The following is a 13,265-nucleotide window of genomic DNA, read 5'->3' as shown; positions in this document are numbered from 1 at the left end:
CGCGGCACGACCAGGGTTCACGGGGTGTATGGACCCATCCTAGACGGAAGCGGTTACGATATTCTAGTGCTAGTCGCGACTGTTCGCTCCACGTCCGGAACACGTCTCATGCCACGTCCGTCGTTTGGAAATGGCCTGTTTCGTGGCGTGTTGGGCTCGAGGAGAGGTGCTCGCTTTGAGCGACCAATGGCGTGGGTTGGTGATGCTGACTGCGCAGTGCTGATTGACGCGATATCGATATGCGTAGAATTGGTGTAGGAGTAGGAGTAGGACTAGGAAGTAGAGTTTGCCAATCGTATTCTAGTCGCTTGTCTGTTCCACTCCGCCGACCCTTCACCACGCTGCCGCCGCCGCACTGCCTACTCGCGTACACGACGCTTCTGTTCAGAGCTCCAGGCTGCGGGCGCTGCATCCCGGCGCTGCATGCGACACAAATATCACATCGCGAGATCCATTGACGCCCGCCGTGGTCCGCTGTGCCTCTGCCGCCCAAGTCCTGGACTGGACTGGAGAAGCGGGACCGAGCTTTACGCGCTCACCTCGTCATCGCGGAGTCGAGCGTTGGGCCTCCACCACCACCGCGACCGCGACCGCAAGCGCTGTCGAGTCCCCACGCGGTTCCCGAGAGCGCGCTGTGCTGTGCTGTGTTGTGCTGAGCGCCGCAGCACCGCAGCACCGCCGAAACCACATCGAGTGTTGGAGCGCGCTAGAATAAGCAGTGTCGTAGGCCTCCCTCGCTCCGCCTCCGCCGCGCTGGGTCAACCTGAGAGCCTCAGAGCCTCAGACCTGACCTGAGAGTTGTTGTTCGCCTCGCCGCCCGCATCTTCAATGGAAACTGCTCCTGCTCCCGCTCCTGCTCCTGCTCCTGTCCCGACTGCTCCTGCTCCTGCTCCTGCTCCCGCGCCTGCACCTGTATCTGCACCTTCTGACTCGTCGCTTGCGGATCGATATGACAGCAACGTAGCAGGAGCAGCGCCCACGCCGTCTCACGGGCACATCCACACCCACGGCCAGAAGCAGACCCAGACGCAGCTGTCCACGCCGTTGCAGACCCTCTCGTTGCAGTCGCCCTCGACCACCTCCGCCCCACCCCCAGCAAGCACTGCTCTGCCCGACCGCACGCGCAACGCAAACATGGAGTACAATGGCAGCGAAATGGACATTGACACCGACGCCGATCCCTTCAACCAGCAAAAGTACTCGCGCCCGCCCAACACCACCAGGCTGTCCGCGCAATATCTGCCTGCCCACCCGCAGCACGACGACGCCTCTCAGCGATTGCGATATTCGCCCATGAACACCTCGCCCAATACGTTTGCGAGCCCGCCTCAGCACCACCACATCCCCTCCAACCACTATACCTCATACACCCCGCAGCAATCCGCGCGCCAATCTCCCAGCAGGCAGACTCAGTATGCTTCGCCCACGCAACAAGGCAGATACTACGCTTCCCCCGCCTCTTCGTCGCGAGCACAGAATTCGCAGCTGCCGCCTCTGCAATCTGCAATGTCGCCTGCCTCATACTACCCACAATCTGCGACACAGCAGCTGAATGCCGTTTTTGGAAATGAGCCAGAGCCTGAGAAGAAGCCTACTTCGGCGCCAGGGAATGCGGATATTGTGCCGCAGTTTCAGAGGGTATACGACACGGCGGATTTGGACGCGAGAGTGAACTCCCAACCGCCCTTCCGAAGAGCGAATCCTGAGGGAGGCTTCATCAGTCCTCTTCAAGCACTTACATCGCATTTGCCAGCGACCTACCGAATATGTAACCCATCGTTCCAGTACGAGAGCTCGCGAAATCCGCGCCGAGTGCTCACCAAGCCGAGCAAAGGAGTCAAGAATGACGGATACGACAACGAGGATAGCGATTACATTCTCTACGTGAACGATATTCTCGGCTCGGAGGAGACAAACCACAAGAACAGATACCTGATCCTGGATGTGCTAGGCCAAGGCACGTTCGGGCAGGTGGTGAAGTGCCAAAACTTGAAGACTCAGGAAGTTGTGGCAGTGAAGGTGGTGAAGAACAAAACAGCATACTTCAATCAGAGCATGATGGAGGTGTCGGTGTTGGATCTGTTGAACGGGAGAATGGATAAGAATGACGACCACCACATTTTGAGGCTGAAAGATACATTCATCCACAGACAGCATTTGTGTCTGGTGTTTGAGCTCTTATCAGTCAATCTTTACGAGTTGATCAAGCAGAATCAGTTCAGAGGCTTGAGCACGACACTTGTGCGCGTGTTTGCCCAGCAGCTACTGAATGGCTTGTGTCTACTCAGCAAGGCCAAGCTGATACATTGCGATTTGAAGCCCGAAAACATTTTGCTCAAAAAGTGAGTTCTTGAAGTTTGTCGACGAGCTGAACTAACATCACGCAGCCTCGAGAGTCCAATCATCAAAATTATCGATTTTGGTTCTGCTTGTGACGAACGGCAGACCGTGTATACCTACATCCAGTCGCGCTTTTACCGATCGCCGGAGGTGCTGCTGGGTCTTCCCTATTCGGCTGCGATAGACATGTGGTCACTTGGCTGCATCGTGGTGGAGTTGTTCCTCGGTCTACCACTATTTCCTGGTTCTTCCGAATACAACCAAGTCTCGCGGATAACAGAAATGCTAGGCCTTCCGCCAAACTGGATGTTGGAGGTCGGCAAGCAATCTGGCGAATTCTTCGAAAAGGTGCACGATGAGTTTGGACGTAGAACTTATAGGCTGAAATCGATGGAGCAGTATTCTAGGGAACATGGCACCAAAGAACAGCCGAGCAAAAAGTACTTCCAGCAAACTCGACTCCCGGACATCATTCGGGCTTATCCCATGCCAAGGAAAGGCATGAAGCAGAATGAGATGGAAAGAGGTGAGCTGAATGCGAATCCACACATCTCCAACATCACTGACACGCCATAGAAATGGCGAATCGTGAAGCATTCATCGATTTCGTTCATGGTCTCCTGAACCTAAACCCGCTCGAGCGATGGACACCGCAACAAGCACGAACACATCCTTTCATCACACAGCAGAAGTTCACCGGACCGTTTCAGCCGCAAGCACAAATGAGTCTTAAGAATAGCTCAAGATCACCGGCACCTGGTGTGCAGCAACAGCAGCAAGCGGAAGCATTATCGCGACAACGAGCACAGCAGGCACAGGCCGCGCAAATGCAGCAATCCGCTAATGCAGCATACGCTAATGCCATGCACGGCATGAGTCCAGGTTATCCGACGACACCGCAGGTTGCGCAGCAGCAACAGCAGCAGCAGCAGCAAGCTGCGATGTACTCGAACATGTACAGTCCGAGCCATCAAGGCGCACCACCGCCATACCCCTCAAACCCACCCTCGGCATCAGCGTACGGACAGCAAGTGCCCATGATTCAACAGCCACCTCCAGCGGCCGGCATGCATCCTTACGCACAGCCACAACAGCCTAACCTATACGCGCAAGCGACCACGCGTGCCGCAGTCGGTCGACAAAGAGCCAGCACAATGGACGGCAATGGCATTCCGCCTGCATTACAACGGGTTGTTTCGCATCTCGATCCGTCCCAACCGATTAGATTACAACCGTCCCCGGCATATTACCCTCCTCCAGCAGAAGGACAAAGCGCGTCGGACGTAGCATCTATCGGCCGAAGGAGAACGAGTCGTGCCGGAGGCGGCAGCAGACACGGCGCACAAGGACAGGACCGTAATTTCGTCCGAATGCTGGAAGATCGGTCTTTGGAAGAAGGTTGGAATGGTCAGGGCGCTCAGGGCGGTGGTTGGAATGGTAGTGGAGTGTGAAAGCGGCAGGTGCACGAAACGAAAATTTTGTCCCATGTGACCTAACCTACCCGACCTGATAAAAAGTGATGTGTGTTATTATGCAGACAGGAGCAGGATATTCCTAGTGCTTGCTACGATGACAAGGAGCGCCGCCACCGGAGTGGCTGGACTGGACTGGACTGGACTGGACGCGCCGTGTGCGCTACGCCGGCTGGAGTGGATGGAAATTCACCGAGGGGAGGAAAAGAATCTACCTCGCTAGGTATGCCGCAAGCCGGCTAGGTACTCCACGCAAAGGCGACGACAAACTGGAAATGGGACGGGATGAGACGAGACAGATGATTGCAATGGTCCACGGCGGCGAGGCGAAGAGAGATGCTCGCTAAGTGTAACATATGTGATGTTCTTGTTGTTGTTGTTGTGACTTACTTCTTGGTGGAAAATCAGGAGCATAGCGGTTTGGGTCGGAGTGGGATACCCTGTTCAGCAAGTCTACGTCTTTGCGAAAAGAGAAAAAAAAACTTCTCATCATTTGGAGCAAGCTATCATTCCTGTTATATGCTCGGTGCTCTCTATATCTACCTGTTCTTTCTGGGGCTGCTTTTCTCAATGCTGGTGGAAAGCTCTACTCGCAATGCCCTCCCTCCTCGTGGCTCGTCTGGAGGGCCTACTTCGCATAAAGCTGTAGCACACGGCTGTGTCCAGTATATGCTGATATACTCGTGTCTGTCTCCCGACGATACGAGGTGTCGATGACCGATAGACATGTCGAGTTCCTTCTCCCACCTTCCTGTCGCGCACATCACTGCCCACCACGCCATTTCTGATCATATGCCTCCCTATTCGGAAGCCTCACCACGGGTCGTAGCGTATCAGTGCCCCAAGACTACTAGGCACTGGGTTTGCTGGACCCTGGAGTCTGTTCAATACTCGGCGTGGCAAGCGGCGTAGTAGCAACAGGCGCAGTCTTATGAGTCGCATTCTGAGCACCTAGCACAGGAGTTGGGATCGGTATGAGTTGCGGCGGTGGTGCCGAAGCAGCGCTTTTCGCTGCAGCCGTTGCCCGAGCTGCTGCTGCAGCATTGGTAGGTGCTCCAGTCGTAGGTGTCACGGTGACCGGTAAGATTTCCGTCTTGAGTTCTCTGTTCTTCTTTGGCTTGGGGTCAGGCGCTGTCGACAGAATAGCATTAGTGAGTCATCTCTCTCATCTAACTCGATTGCATGCCTGGCGACACACGTACCTTTCTCATTCTCCTGGACATAGAAGCGCCTGAGCAGCATGATCGCCTCCTCTCTGAACAGTCCACCATAGCAAGGAAAAGTACTATCAATTCCCGGATCCGAATGGATGTTCATTACGCCTCCACAGCCCCCAAATCTATCATTCAAGCAGCCGAAATACACGGCTCGGATCCCGTATTGTCGCAGTGCGGAGGCGCACATGATGCAGGGCTCCACGGTCACGTATAAGTCGGTCTCGTGCAAAATCGATTGTGGATGATGAGCCATGATCTCAGCGAGAGCGACAAATTCCGCGTGGCGGGTACCCTTGGAAGGAATTTCTGGATTAGTTTTGGATCTGGATTGGAAGAGACTTTTTGAAGAAGGAACTCACATTCAGACTGGCGTTTGTGCCATTGATACCACGTCCGATGACTTCTCCGTTATGCACGAAAACGCATCCGACCGGTGTCTCGTCGCTGGCGAGGGCGAATTGTGCCATTTCGATGGCTTTCCTCATGAAACCTTCATGGTACTCGCGGTTTGGGATGGGACCGAAGACCATTTTGAGTCGTATGCGCAGACGAAAATGGCTTGTCGGTCTCGAGGTTTTGCTTCGTTGCTCGCGTTATGGAATATGGCTGGCAGGGTCGAGGCGTTGGTGAAGGCAAGAAGTCATGTTCAAGTTGAAGTCCAGGTCAGAAAGCGCTGGTTGGTTGGATGGTCAAAGCAAGTGCGATTCACTCTGCATCGCAGCCGACCTATTCACTTAAGCTTTTGAGGTGGAAGGCGTGAAGAAGAAGTGGCAGGGATTGTGGAAGTTTAAAAGTCAAATTTCTCATTTAAGAAGGTGCGGTTGGCGTCACATGTCAGCCTTTCACAATATCACTGATCACACCACAGTACGTGCTATAGTCTTCGGCATGGCAAAAGCCGCGCAAGAAATGGCCAGGCCTTTCCTTTCCTTTCCTCTCCTCGAAAGACCCGAACACATCCTCACTGTACGACACACCACTGGAAAATGACACGCCCAGTAAACCTCACAAGGTATAGCATAATTGTATGCTCATCAAAGCTCTTTCTCGGAACTCGCTACATGCGCGCCAAGATATGCCAGTCCACGTCCAGAGTATACGGTACGTGTGGTCTCACTCACGAGTCACTCACTATCAAACACACGCAACAAAAACTCCGCTTTTCGTCAGCAGTCGAGTTCCAGAACAAAACAACAAAAAGAACACCAGCTCCATCGCTCATTCCCATGTCGCACTCTGCGTTTGTCCATGCCAATATGTCCTAGTCTGACTCCCAACTCCTGTATTCGGTCTTGCAAGAAACCAACAAGAAAAAGTGAAAAAGCTCCGGCCAGTGCTGTGCGATCGTGTCAAGATCTGAATAAAGAGAATAAAATTGCAAACGCCGGCATGTAAGTCGTTATGGGGAAGGTGAGTTCGAGTGTCATCGCCTTCGCTTGGTTGGGTCGTCCTCGTCTACGCCGCTCATCCATTGGCAGTGGCAGCTCCCGGCGATACCTCTCTTAGAGTTCGTCGAGGCAATGCCAGCGCTCTCGTAAGCGGAGAAGTTCGGATCGTCCTCTTCTAGGTCGATGATGATCGGTTCTCCATTGTCATCGCCGACCCAGTTCGCATGTCCATTGTCCAGTATTTGGTATTGCTGACAGTATGGAGTGATTGGGTTATTAGGTAACCTCCTTTCTTCAAGCTTGAAGAGATATGGGAACACATCCAATTGACTCCAAAGATCATGTGGAGCAATGTCTGATGCGCGTTTTCGATGGTCACCCCCACCCGCAAACTCTTTCTGCTTCTGTGCTTCAGCGCTGAACCTGCTTCTGTAGCCGTCAAGCTGGGATGCTGGCGCAGTGACGGTGGCAGTAGTCCATGGGAAGGACATGGTTTTTGTGACCAAGTCCGTGGGCTGCGTGGGTGAGACTGTTGGCGTTGGTGTAGGCGCGCCAGATACTGGTGTGGTATTGGCAGATGTCGGCGGTGGACCTGACGATCCTGGCGGTGGTGCCGTGGATGAAGAGTTGATTGCCGTGGTCGTCGACGCTGGCGGCGTATATGTTTGTGTCACATAGATGAAGCCTTCCAGGAATGTGCCATTCCAAACGCAGAACCAAGGTTTCTCACCAGGACTGGCAAGTTGCTTCCTAGCACGAAATTCCTTCGGCACCGCCCAATTGGGTGGAGGCACAAACCAGCCTCGTTTCGATTTCTTGTCATTGTCTAGCGCGATAAGATTCTCTGGAACGACGACGACCTTGTTGTAGAATTGCTGGAAGTAGAATGCAGGGCCGTTCGCGGGTGCATCATTGTCCTGAACTGTCAAAAATTTGGAGAAGCTTGTGTTCATGCTGGAAAGCTGTGCGCCATATGCAATCGTCTTATCATATGAGGCATCAAATACCTGAGCACCCAGATCTGGTCCATCCTGAGGCAGGCCGATGACGATACCTAAAGCTGAGTTAGGTGACAGGTCGCAGCTCCATGCGGGTTGCTGATTGTGGTGAGGCAGGCAGTCATGTTGAGTCTCCTGAGGCGCGCCCAGAGTCAGTCCAAACGTGCCAGTCGGTGGAGCGCCGGACGTCGGTGAGGCGATTAGGCTAGCATCGTACAACGACGTTACGACCGTGATGGTGGGGTTTCTGATATATCCATGTTAGTGTATGCTCGTGGCAGCACGACGGGAGAGCAACTCACTTATCACGGGCATGTTTCCCACCAGCAACGAATCCGCCAATTACACCTCCAAGGACAGCACTGATGAATACTATCACAGAGATGCCGAGCAGTATCACCCAGAATGGTATACCGCAGAAGGGCGTTTTTCTCTTCTCCTTCCATGTCTTCTCCTTCCACGACTTTTTCGTCATGCTCGTGCTATCTGACGAGCCTGAGTTGATAAGGGCTTGTCCCGATATGCGTGACATGCGTGTGTGTTGTCTTTCTAATGCAGACTCATCTGTCATCGACTGTGGCTGCGGTGTGGGTGACGGCTCTAGCGTGGTGTGCATTAATGGCATTCCAGGATCAGTGCCGGCCACAGGCGCTCTGCTATGCAACGCCATAGGCAGCAGAGGCATCTTCTCGGGACCATCCTCAGGATATCGACTGTATGGCGGTAGTTGTTCTGTATGTCCATCTTCACCTATTAAGTCTTGATCCTCACCATCTGGTCCTATCCGCCGCGTGTAATTCTGGCCAAGACCAGGGAACCCAACAGGCACGACAGGATTCTGGTTGTGTAGGGCAATATCGTCATCTTCGTCGTCCATGTCATCGTCTACGCCTTGCGGGTACATGGCATACGGGTGGGCAGGACGATTCTGCGAGTATGACTGTCGCGCATTGGGCCGTATCGTAGACTGTGTCGCCAGGCTTGGTGTGCGCGCCGCTGTGCCCTGCGGATAAATGCCATACGGATGACTCGGTCCCGCGCCAAATCGTGGTGTATTCGTGGGCGCAAACTGTGAAGATGATGCCGATGAGACGGATCGCCGCACGGCGCCATCTGGTTCGAACTCGAGACTATGATGCCGTCCACCAGGTGACGCAGGCTCATCGTCGTCCGGACTTGCAAAGGGATTTGCTTGCGACCGCGATTTCCGTATCGAACTCCTCGAAGGCCCACTCGCCATCGCTGGCGGTATGGGCGATACCGGGTTTGTTGCGAAATGTGCGGATACACTTCGAATGGGCTCATCTACAGAGCCTTGGCGGTTGTGGGAGACCCCCTCTGCGGCGGCATTGAAGCCGTCGGCAACGAAGTAGTCAACCTCGTCGTCGATCTCGAACTCGTCGCTAAATACGTTTGCGCGCTCCTGTGTCGGTGTCGCATCGTCGTCCAGCAGTGATCTCCGATTATCCATCATGTCGTCGTGCTGTTGCTGCCGGCCAGTTTGGCCTGCACAGCCTCCTTCAAGGCCCTCTCCCAAATCTGCCCAAAATGCTCCGACCAACCACCTTTTGCGCGTCGTATGGAATTCCGCACCACCAAATAGGAAAAATAGCGAGTGTAACGGGCGTCGGTTGTTGTGATGCGTGGTATTGGGGTGTGAAGATGGAATCAGCGCTGACCGTCCCCTTCCAGATGGCAAGTGCGGGCTGGGTAGCGCTCTCCCCCATGCGTAAATCTCAGAATGTCTCCTCTTGCCCAAAGAGCGCCACTGGAGCCTTTTCCCTGCTTTCACTCGAAAGCCTCGAACTCTACAATAACGTTAATGCGACCATACCGCTTCCTCACCTGACTTCTCAGTGATGAAGACAAGGCGAGAGAACATTCGAATCGCCTTCGCCTGCATGCAAACCAGTCCTCCATCCGCGGAGCCGGCGCGGCGATTTCAGAGACAGTCAACATGCCTCCTCCTTGGCGCGGCATCTCTGACCACTCGTCGTTCGCAAAGCCTGTGCCAAATGGGTGCGCCAAGTCCTTGTCCTGCAGACGAACAGTCACGAACTAGACAAGGACTTGTTGTACGATTGGAACACTGTACGATTTGACACGAGATAAGACTACACAATTGGGGTCTCGTCTCTCGAAAAGTTCTTCCGAAGTTTCTGACGATACCTCCTAAACGAACAAATGTCTCAGAAAAACAGGCACTTCAATTGTGCCATCCTGCTGCGAAGCATGCAGCTCGAGGCCGATAGCAGCTGTTGAGCATGTCCTCATTAATAAGCCCAGTGACATCTTTCTGCATATCCTGAGTCCTTCGATGTGTACATGTGTGCATGTATCTCAACGCTTCAAGCTTCACCAGCTTCAAGGTTGTGAAGCATAACATGAGAGTCTCCGTCCTGATCGATGACAAATTCTTGACTTCCCGACATAAAAGCTCCTATGCCGTGGCATACGGCGCCTCCAACCCTCACTGCAGCGACTCGTAACGCGATCGTACGTCCTGAATTGTTCGTAATTCTTAGGCGCGTGTTATACAAGGCTGCAGCCATTCCTGGAGCGATATAGTCGAAACTGGGTTGGCGAAATAGTCGAACCTGGACGTCAGCGTTCCCAAAGAATGCGATCGGGGGAATTACCCTCATTGGATCTTGGCCTCGTCGGATTTCTTGAGCTGGAAATCGTAGCCATTGGCGTCTAGGATAGTTAAGAAGTGCTTGCTAATGCCTACTATTATAGATACCTAGAAGGGTCGAGGTAGGTAAGATTAAGTATAGAGCGCTTAGTAGGTAGGAGGAAAGAAGCATTATAGCTGTCGATATACTAATCGTTTATTAAAATAGGAAGACCTTCTCTTAATAGATATACTGAATATCTATACGCGGTTTAGCACCCTCGATACCACTATTCTTAGGATGTAGAGCTCTTTCGTATATCAGATAAACATACCATTTCTAACCGGCTTCTCCGTCTTATTCTTATCAAGTGTTCTTGCTGCACGGCAAATACTACGGCTAGAGCAGCCGTACGAGCCTATAAGCACTTCGAAACACGGCACGGCTGGAGTTGCGGCATAGCGTAGAAATTCTCTTCTTGATCGATCCATCCTGCAGTCTCGTACCTCCGACAGTCGGATGGAAGGCCTCGGACCTGGTGTCATTGGTGTGGATACGGGAAGGATCTTGTACGAATACATGGGAACATGCAAATCTGATTGAGACTTGTTGCAGTTCAAAAGGTATCATTTCAGTATAGACAAAAATACTTCAGCGGGAGATCAGCGGCAAAACTGTCACCTAGCAGAAAACAACTGCTATCAGAAGTTTAATATTCTGCTAAAACGCCCAATCCATGCTCGTCTCGCACAAGCAACAGATGCTGCTCGTGTCTCCGGCTCGCTTTCGATCTCATCTCAAAACGCTTCAAAATGCGAGCACAACTCTATTGAGCAATCGCGTATTTTCTTCGGAACATGTCGTCCACCTCAGTGAGGTAGTATGTGTTTGGAACAAGGGTCTCGACGTTGCCTTGTGGCTTGTAGTCCTTCTTCAGGTGGGCCTTCTCTCGCAGATTGCACATCTCGTCATAGACCTCTGGTGCTACAACACGGCGTCCCTCGAGTCTCTTGTGGAGGTCGATCTTCTCGGCGATCTCCTTGGTGCTGCCCTTGACCTTGAGCGAGAACATGGACGAGGCCAGACCAGATCCATACGAGAAAATGGTGACACGCTTGCCTTGGAGTTCGTCTGAATCAACGTTGCTGAGAAGAGACACCAGCGATGCGTAGACGGAAGCACAGTACATGTTTCCGCACATGGTTGGCACTTCGATCGATGGCTGCACACGCTGGGCAAATCGCTTCTTAGCGAGACCCATGAATGTCTTCTCCACAGTCTTGTCTGTGATAGATGCTTCGTACGAGAGATCCTTGATCTCGGCTGGAACCTCCTTGAAGATTGGGTTCTCTGGGTCCTGAAGGTAGTCGTTGTAGAGCAGTCTTGCGTAGCTCTTGGACACCAATTTGCAGGTTGGCGCGTGGAAGCACATGTAGTCAAATCGGTCGAGAGGAGTCTCTGGCTCAGCATGTGTGCCATTCGCGTGTCCATTAAGCTTGCTCTTGATCGCCTTTTCCCTCTCATTGTAAGCCTTGTAGCAAGCATCGACTGCCTCAGTGTAGCACTTGATGGAGTACTGGCCGTCAACGAGTGGATATTCGCTGGCGAGATCGGCCTTGTAGAAGTCGTATGCGTGCTTGATAAAGCTGCCGCGCTGGCCAGGCTCAAAAGCCAGTGGGGCGTCTGGGCCCACAAGCATAGCAACAACACCAGCACCACCGGTTGGTCTGGCAGCACCCTTCTTGTAAAGCGCAATGTCTCCAGCAACAACGATAGCGTTGCGGCCATCCCATGCCGAGGATTCCAGCCAGTTGATTGTGTTGAAGAGAGCATTGGTACCTCCGTAGCAGGCATTGACAGTGTCCACACCCTCAATGTTGGTGTTGCCCGACTCCTCGAAAAGTTGCATCAACACGGTCTTGACTGATTTTGACTTGTCGAGAAGAGTCTCAGTGCCAACTTCGAGTCTGCCGATCGATTTCGGGTCGATGTTGTATTTGCGGAAAAGGGAGGAGACGGCTGTGAGAGCGAGCGAGTAGATGTCTGGGGGTGAATGTTAGCAGAAGTCACCAGGTTGACTGCTTGGTGCTACATACCTTCTCTGTCGTCGCAGAAGCTCATCTTCGTCTGGCCGAGACCAATGGTGTATTTGCCCTGGCTAACGCCATCGAACTTCTCGAGCTCTGCCTGGTCCACACACTGCATGCACAAGTCAGTCCTGAGTTCCCAGTTGGGAAAGCCAGCAGCTAGGCACAAGCACAGGTCTCTGGTACTTCCACATCATGTGCATTCGTTATCGATTTGCAAGCGACCGGTTGCATAGCGTCGCAACCCGAAGCGCGAGCGAGGAATCGTTCCCCCAAAGGGCTTTTGCTCGTGTTCTCAAAACTTGCTGGTAGTGCCATTGCGACGTACCTGGCTTGGAAAGTAAAGCTCAATGGCCTTGATTCCAACATTCTGAGGTCGCTCCATCTTGTTCTGCGTCTGCTGTGTGCGTAGGACGAAGCGGTCGCGTGTCGTGGCAGTGGCAGCGAGTCGGGGTGCGGTGAGTGGAACAATTAGTTGTGCAGCGTTTCGCGGGAACTTCTCAAAGAAAGGTCGTTGCGATTGTTCTCACTTGCGGCTGTCTGAGGCGAGGTAAAAGGGGGAGGAATATAGAACAGTGAGGAGAGGGTGGCAGAAATTTGCTGAGTGAGGCAAGGAGAATTTATTACACCTGCCTCATGAACCGTCGAGCGCATCTGCCCACAAATTATTAGAGGACCCTGTTCGTGCCTGCTCGCATATCTTCGACCTTGCACGCATTGGGTCAGGGATCGACGAAAAATGGGACGAGTGTGGCTGGTGCTTTAACAACGCAGTTGATCGTACGATGACCTCTCGATCAATGCCATCAATTGGTCTTGGTTTCCTGTGAAGAGATCGAGGATTGCTTTGCGAAGACCTCTACGTAAGCTAACGAGAACCTGTCTCTCAGACGCTCCTAGACTCGACTCTAAACCGAGCCCCAGCTAGCCGACCGAGCCCTAGCATAACCCGAACTTTTGATTTAGGATTTCAGCATATACTAACAGCTTCACTCTGTACAACGCCTCGAATAGTGCTCCTCTCTGTCTATAGAAGCAAGGAGCGACGTGCCGGCGTAGGAGGCTTGCCCTCCGAAGCGTCGCCGGCACTCGAGCGGGCCGTAGGGCTGACGTTGCTGTCCTCCGAGGTTTTCGAGGTCTTTACCGTA

General features: G+C 53.0%; 4 protein-coding genes across 4 annotated transcripts; 1 reads left to right on the top strand and 3 right to left on the bottom strand.

Annotated features, from left to right (window-relative positions):
• Window positions 1-1,155: 1,155 nt before the first annotated feature.
• On the top strand, window positions 1,156-3,791 carry YAK1 (serine/threonine protein kinase; the record flags this gene model as incomplete). Its single annotated transcript, XM_007934396.1, has 3 exons — window positions 1,156-2,342; window positions 2,388-2,866; window positions 2,917-3,791. 3 exons carry the CDS (start codon window positions 1,156-1,158, stop codon window positions 3,789-3,791), a joined length of 2,541 nt encoding a protein of 846 aa, XP_007932587.1.
• A 1,111-nt stretch (window positions 3,792-4,902) lies between these two features.
• Window positions 4,903-5,526, bottom strand: MYCFIDRAFT_122470 (uncharacterized protein; the record flags this gene model as incomplete). The annotated part of the gene is made up of 3 exons (XM_007934341.1): window positions 4,903-4,943; window positions 5,015-5,321; window positions 5,389-5,526. Coding segments are annotated over 3 exons (486 nt in total), but the record flags the coding sequence as incomplete, so codon positions are not given.
• A 504-nt stretch (window positions 5,527-6,030) lies between these two features.
• MYCFIDRAFT_217131 (uncharacterized protein) lies at window positions 6,031-9,038 on the bottom strand. Its single transcript, XM_007934340.1, has 2 exons — window positions 7,718-9,038; window positions 6,031-7,662 (listed from the first exon to the last, which is right to left on the bottom strand). The coding sequence occupies exons 1-2, from the start codon at window positions 8,887-8,889 to the stop codon at window positions 6,453-6,455; spliced, it is 2,382 nt and encodes a 793-aa protein (XP_007932531.1). The 5' UTR covers window positions 8,890-9,038; the 3' UTR covers window positions 6,031-6,452.
• Window positions 9,039-10,611: 1,573 nt separating this feature from the next.
• On the bottom strand, window positions 10,612-12,665 carry MYCFIDRAFT_60568 (uncharacterized protein). The gene is made up of 3 exons (XM_007934295.1): window positions 12,446-12,665; window positions 12,127-12,229; window positions 10,612-12,073 (listed from the first exon to the last, which is right to left on the bottom strand). The coding sequence occupies exons 1-3, from the start codon at window positions 12,500-12,502 to the stop codon at window positions 10,857-10,859; spliced, it is 1,377 nt and encodes a 458-aa protein (XP_007932486.1). The 5' UTR covers window positions 12,503-12,665; the 3' UTR covers window positions 10,612-10,856.
• Between the last annotated feature and the right edge of the window lie 600 nt (window positions 12,666-13,265).

This window comes from Pseudocercospora fijiensis (genome assembly GCF_000340215.1).
Source record: "Pseudocercospora fijiensis CIRAD86 unplaced genomic scaffold MYCFIscaffold_19, whole genome shotgun sequence".
Classification (NCBI taxonomy): domain Eukaryota; kingdom Fungi; phylum Ascomycota; class Dothideomycetes; order Mycosphaerellales; family Mycosphaerellaceae; genus Pseudocercospora; species Pseudocercospora fijiensis.
The sequence above is the reverse complement of the archived record's forward strand: the minus strand, read 5'-3'. Positions and strand labels throughout refer to the sequence as shown.

Bases quoted from the DNA above. Each gene is read 5' to 3' on its own strand.
- MYCFIDRAFT_217131 (XM_007934340.1), bottom strand. From the start codon at position 8,889: ATGATGGATAATCGGAGATCACTGCTGGACGACGATGCGACACCGACA. The intron at 7,663-7,717 runs GTGAGTTGCTCT...TGGATATATCAG, and splicing joins GGGAAACATGCCCGTGATAA to AAACCCCACCATCACGGTCG.
- MYCFIDRAFT_60568 (XM_007934295.1), bottom strand. From the start codon at position 12,502: ATGGAGCGACCTCAGAATGTTGGAATCAAGGCCATTGAGCTTTACTTT. The intron at 12,230-12,445 runs GTACGTCGCAAT...TTGTGCATGCAG, and splicing joins AGCTTTACTTTCCAAGCCAG to TGTGTGGACCAGGCAGAGCT. The intron at 12,074-12,126 runs GTATGTAGCACC...ATTCACCCCCAG, and splicing joins CTTCTGCGACGACAGAGAAG to ACATCTACTCGCTCGCTCTC.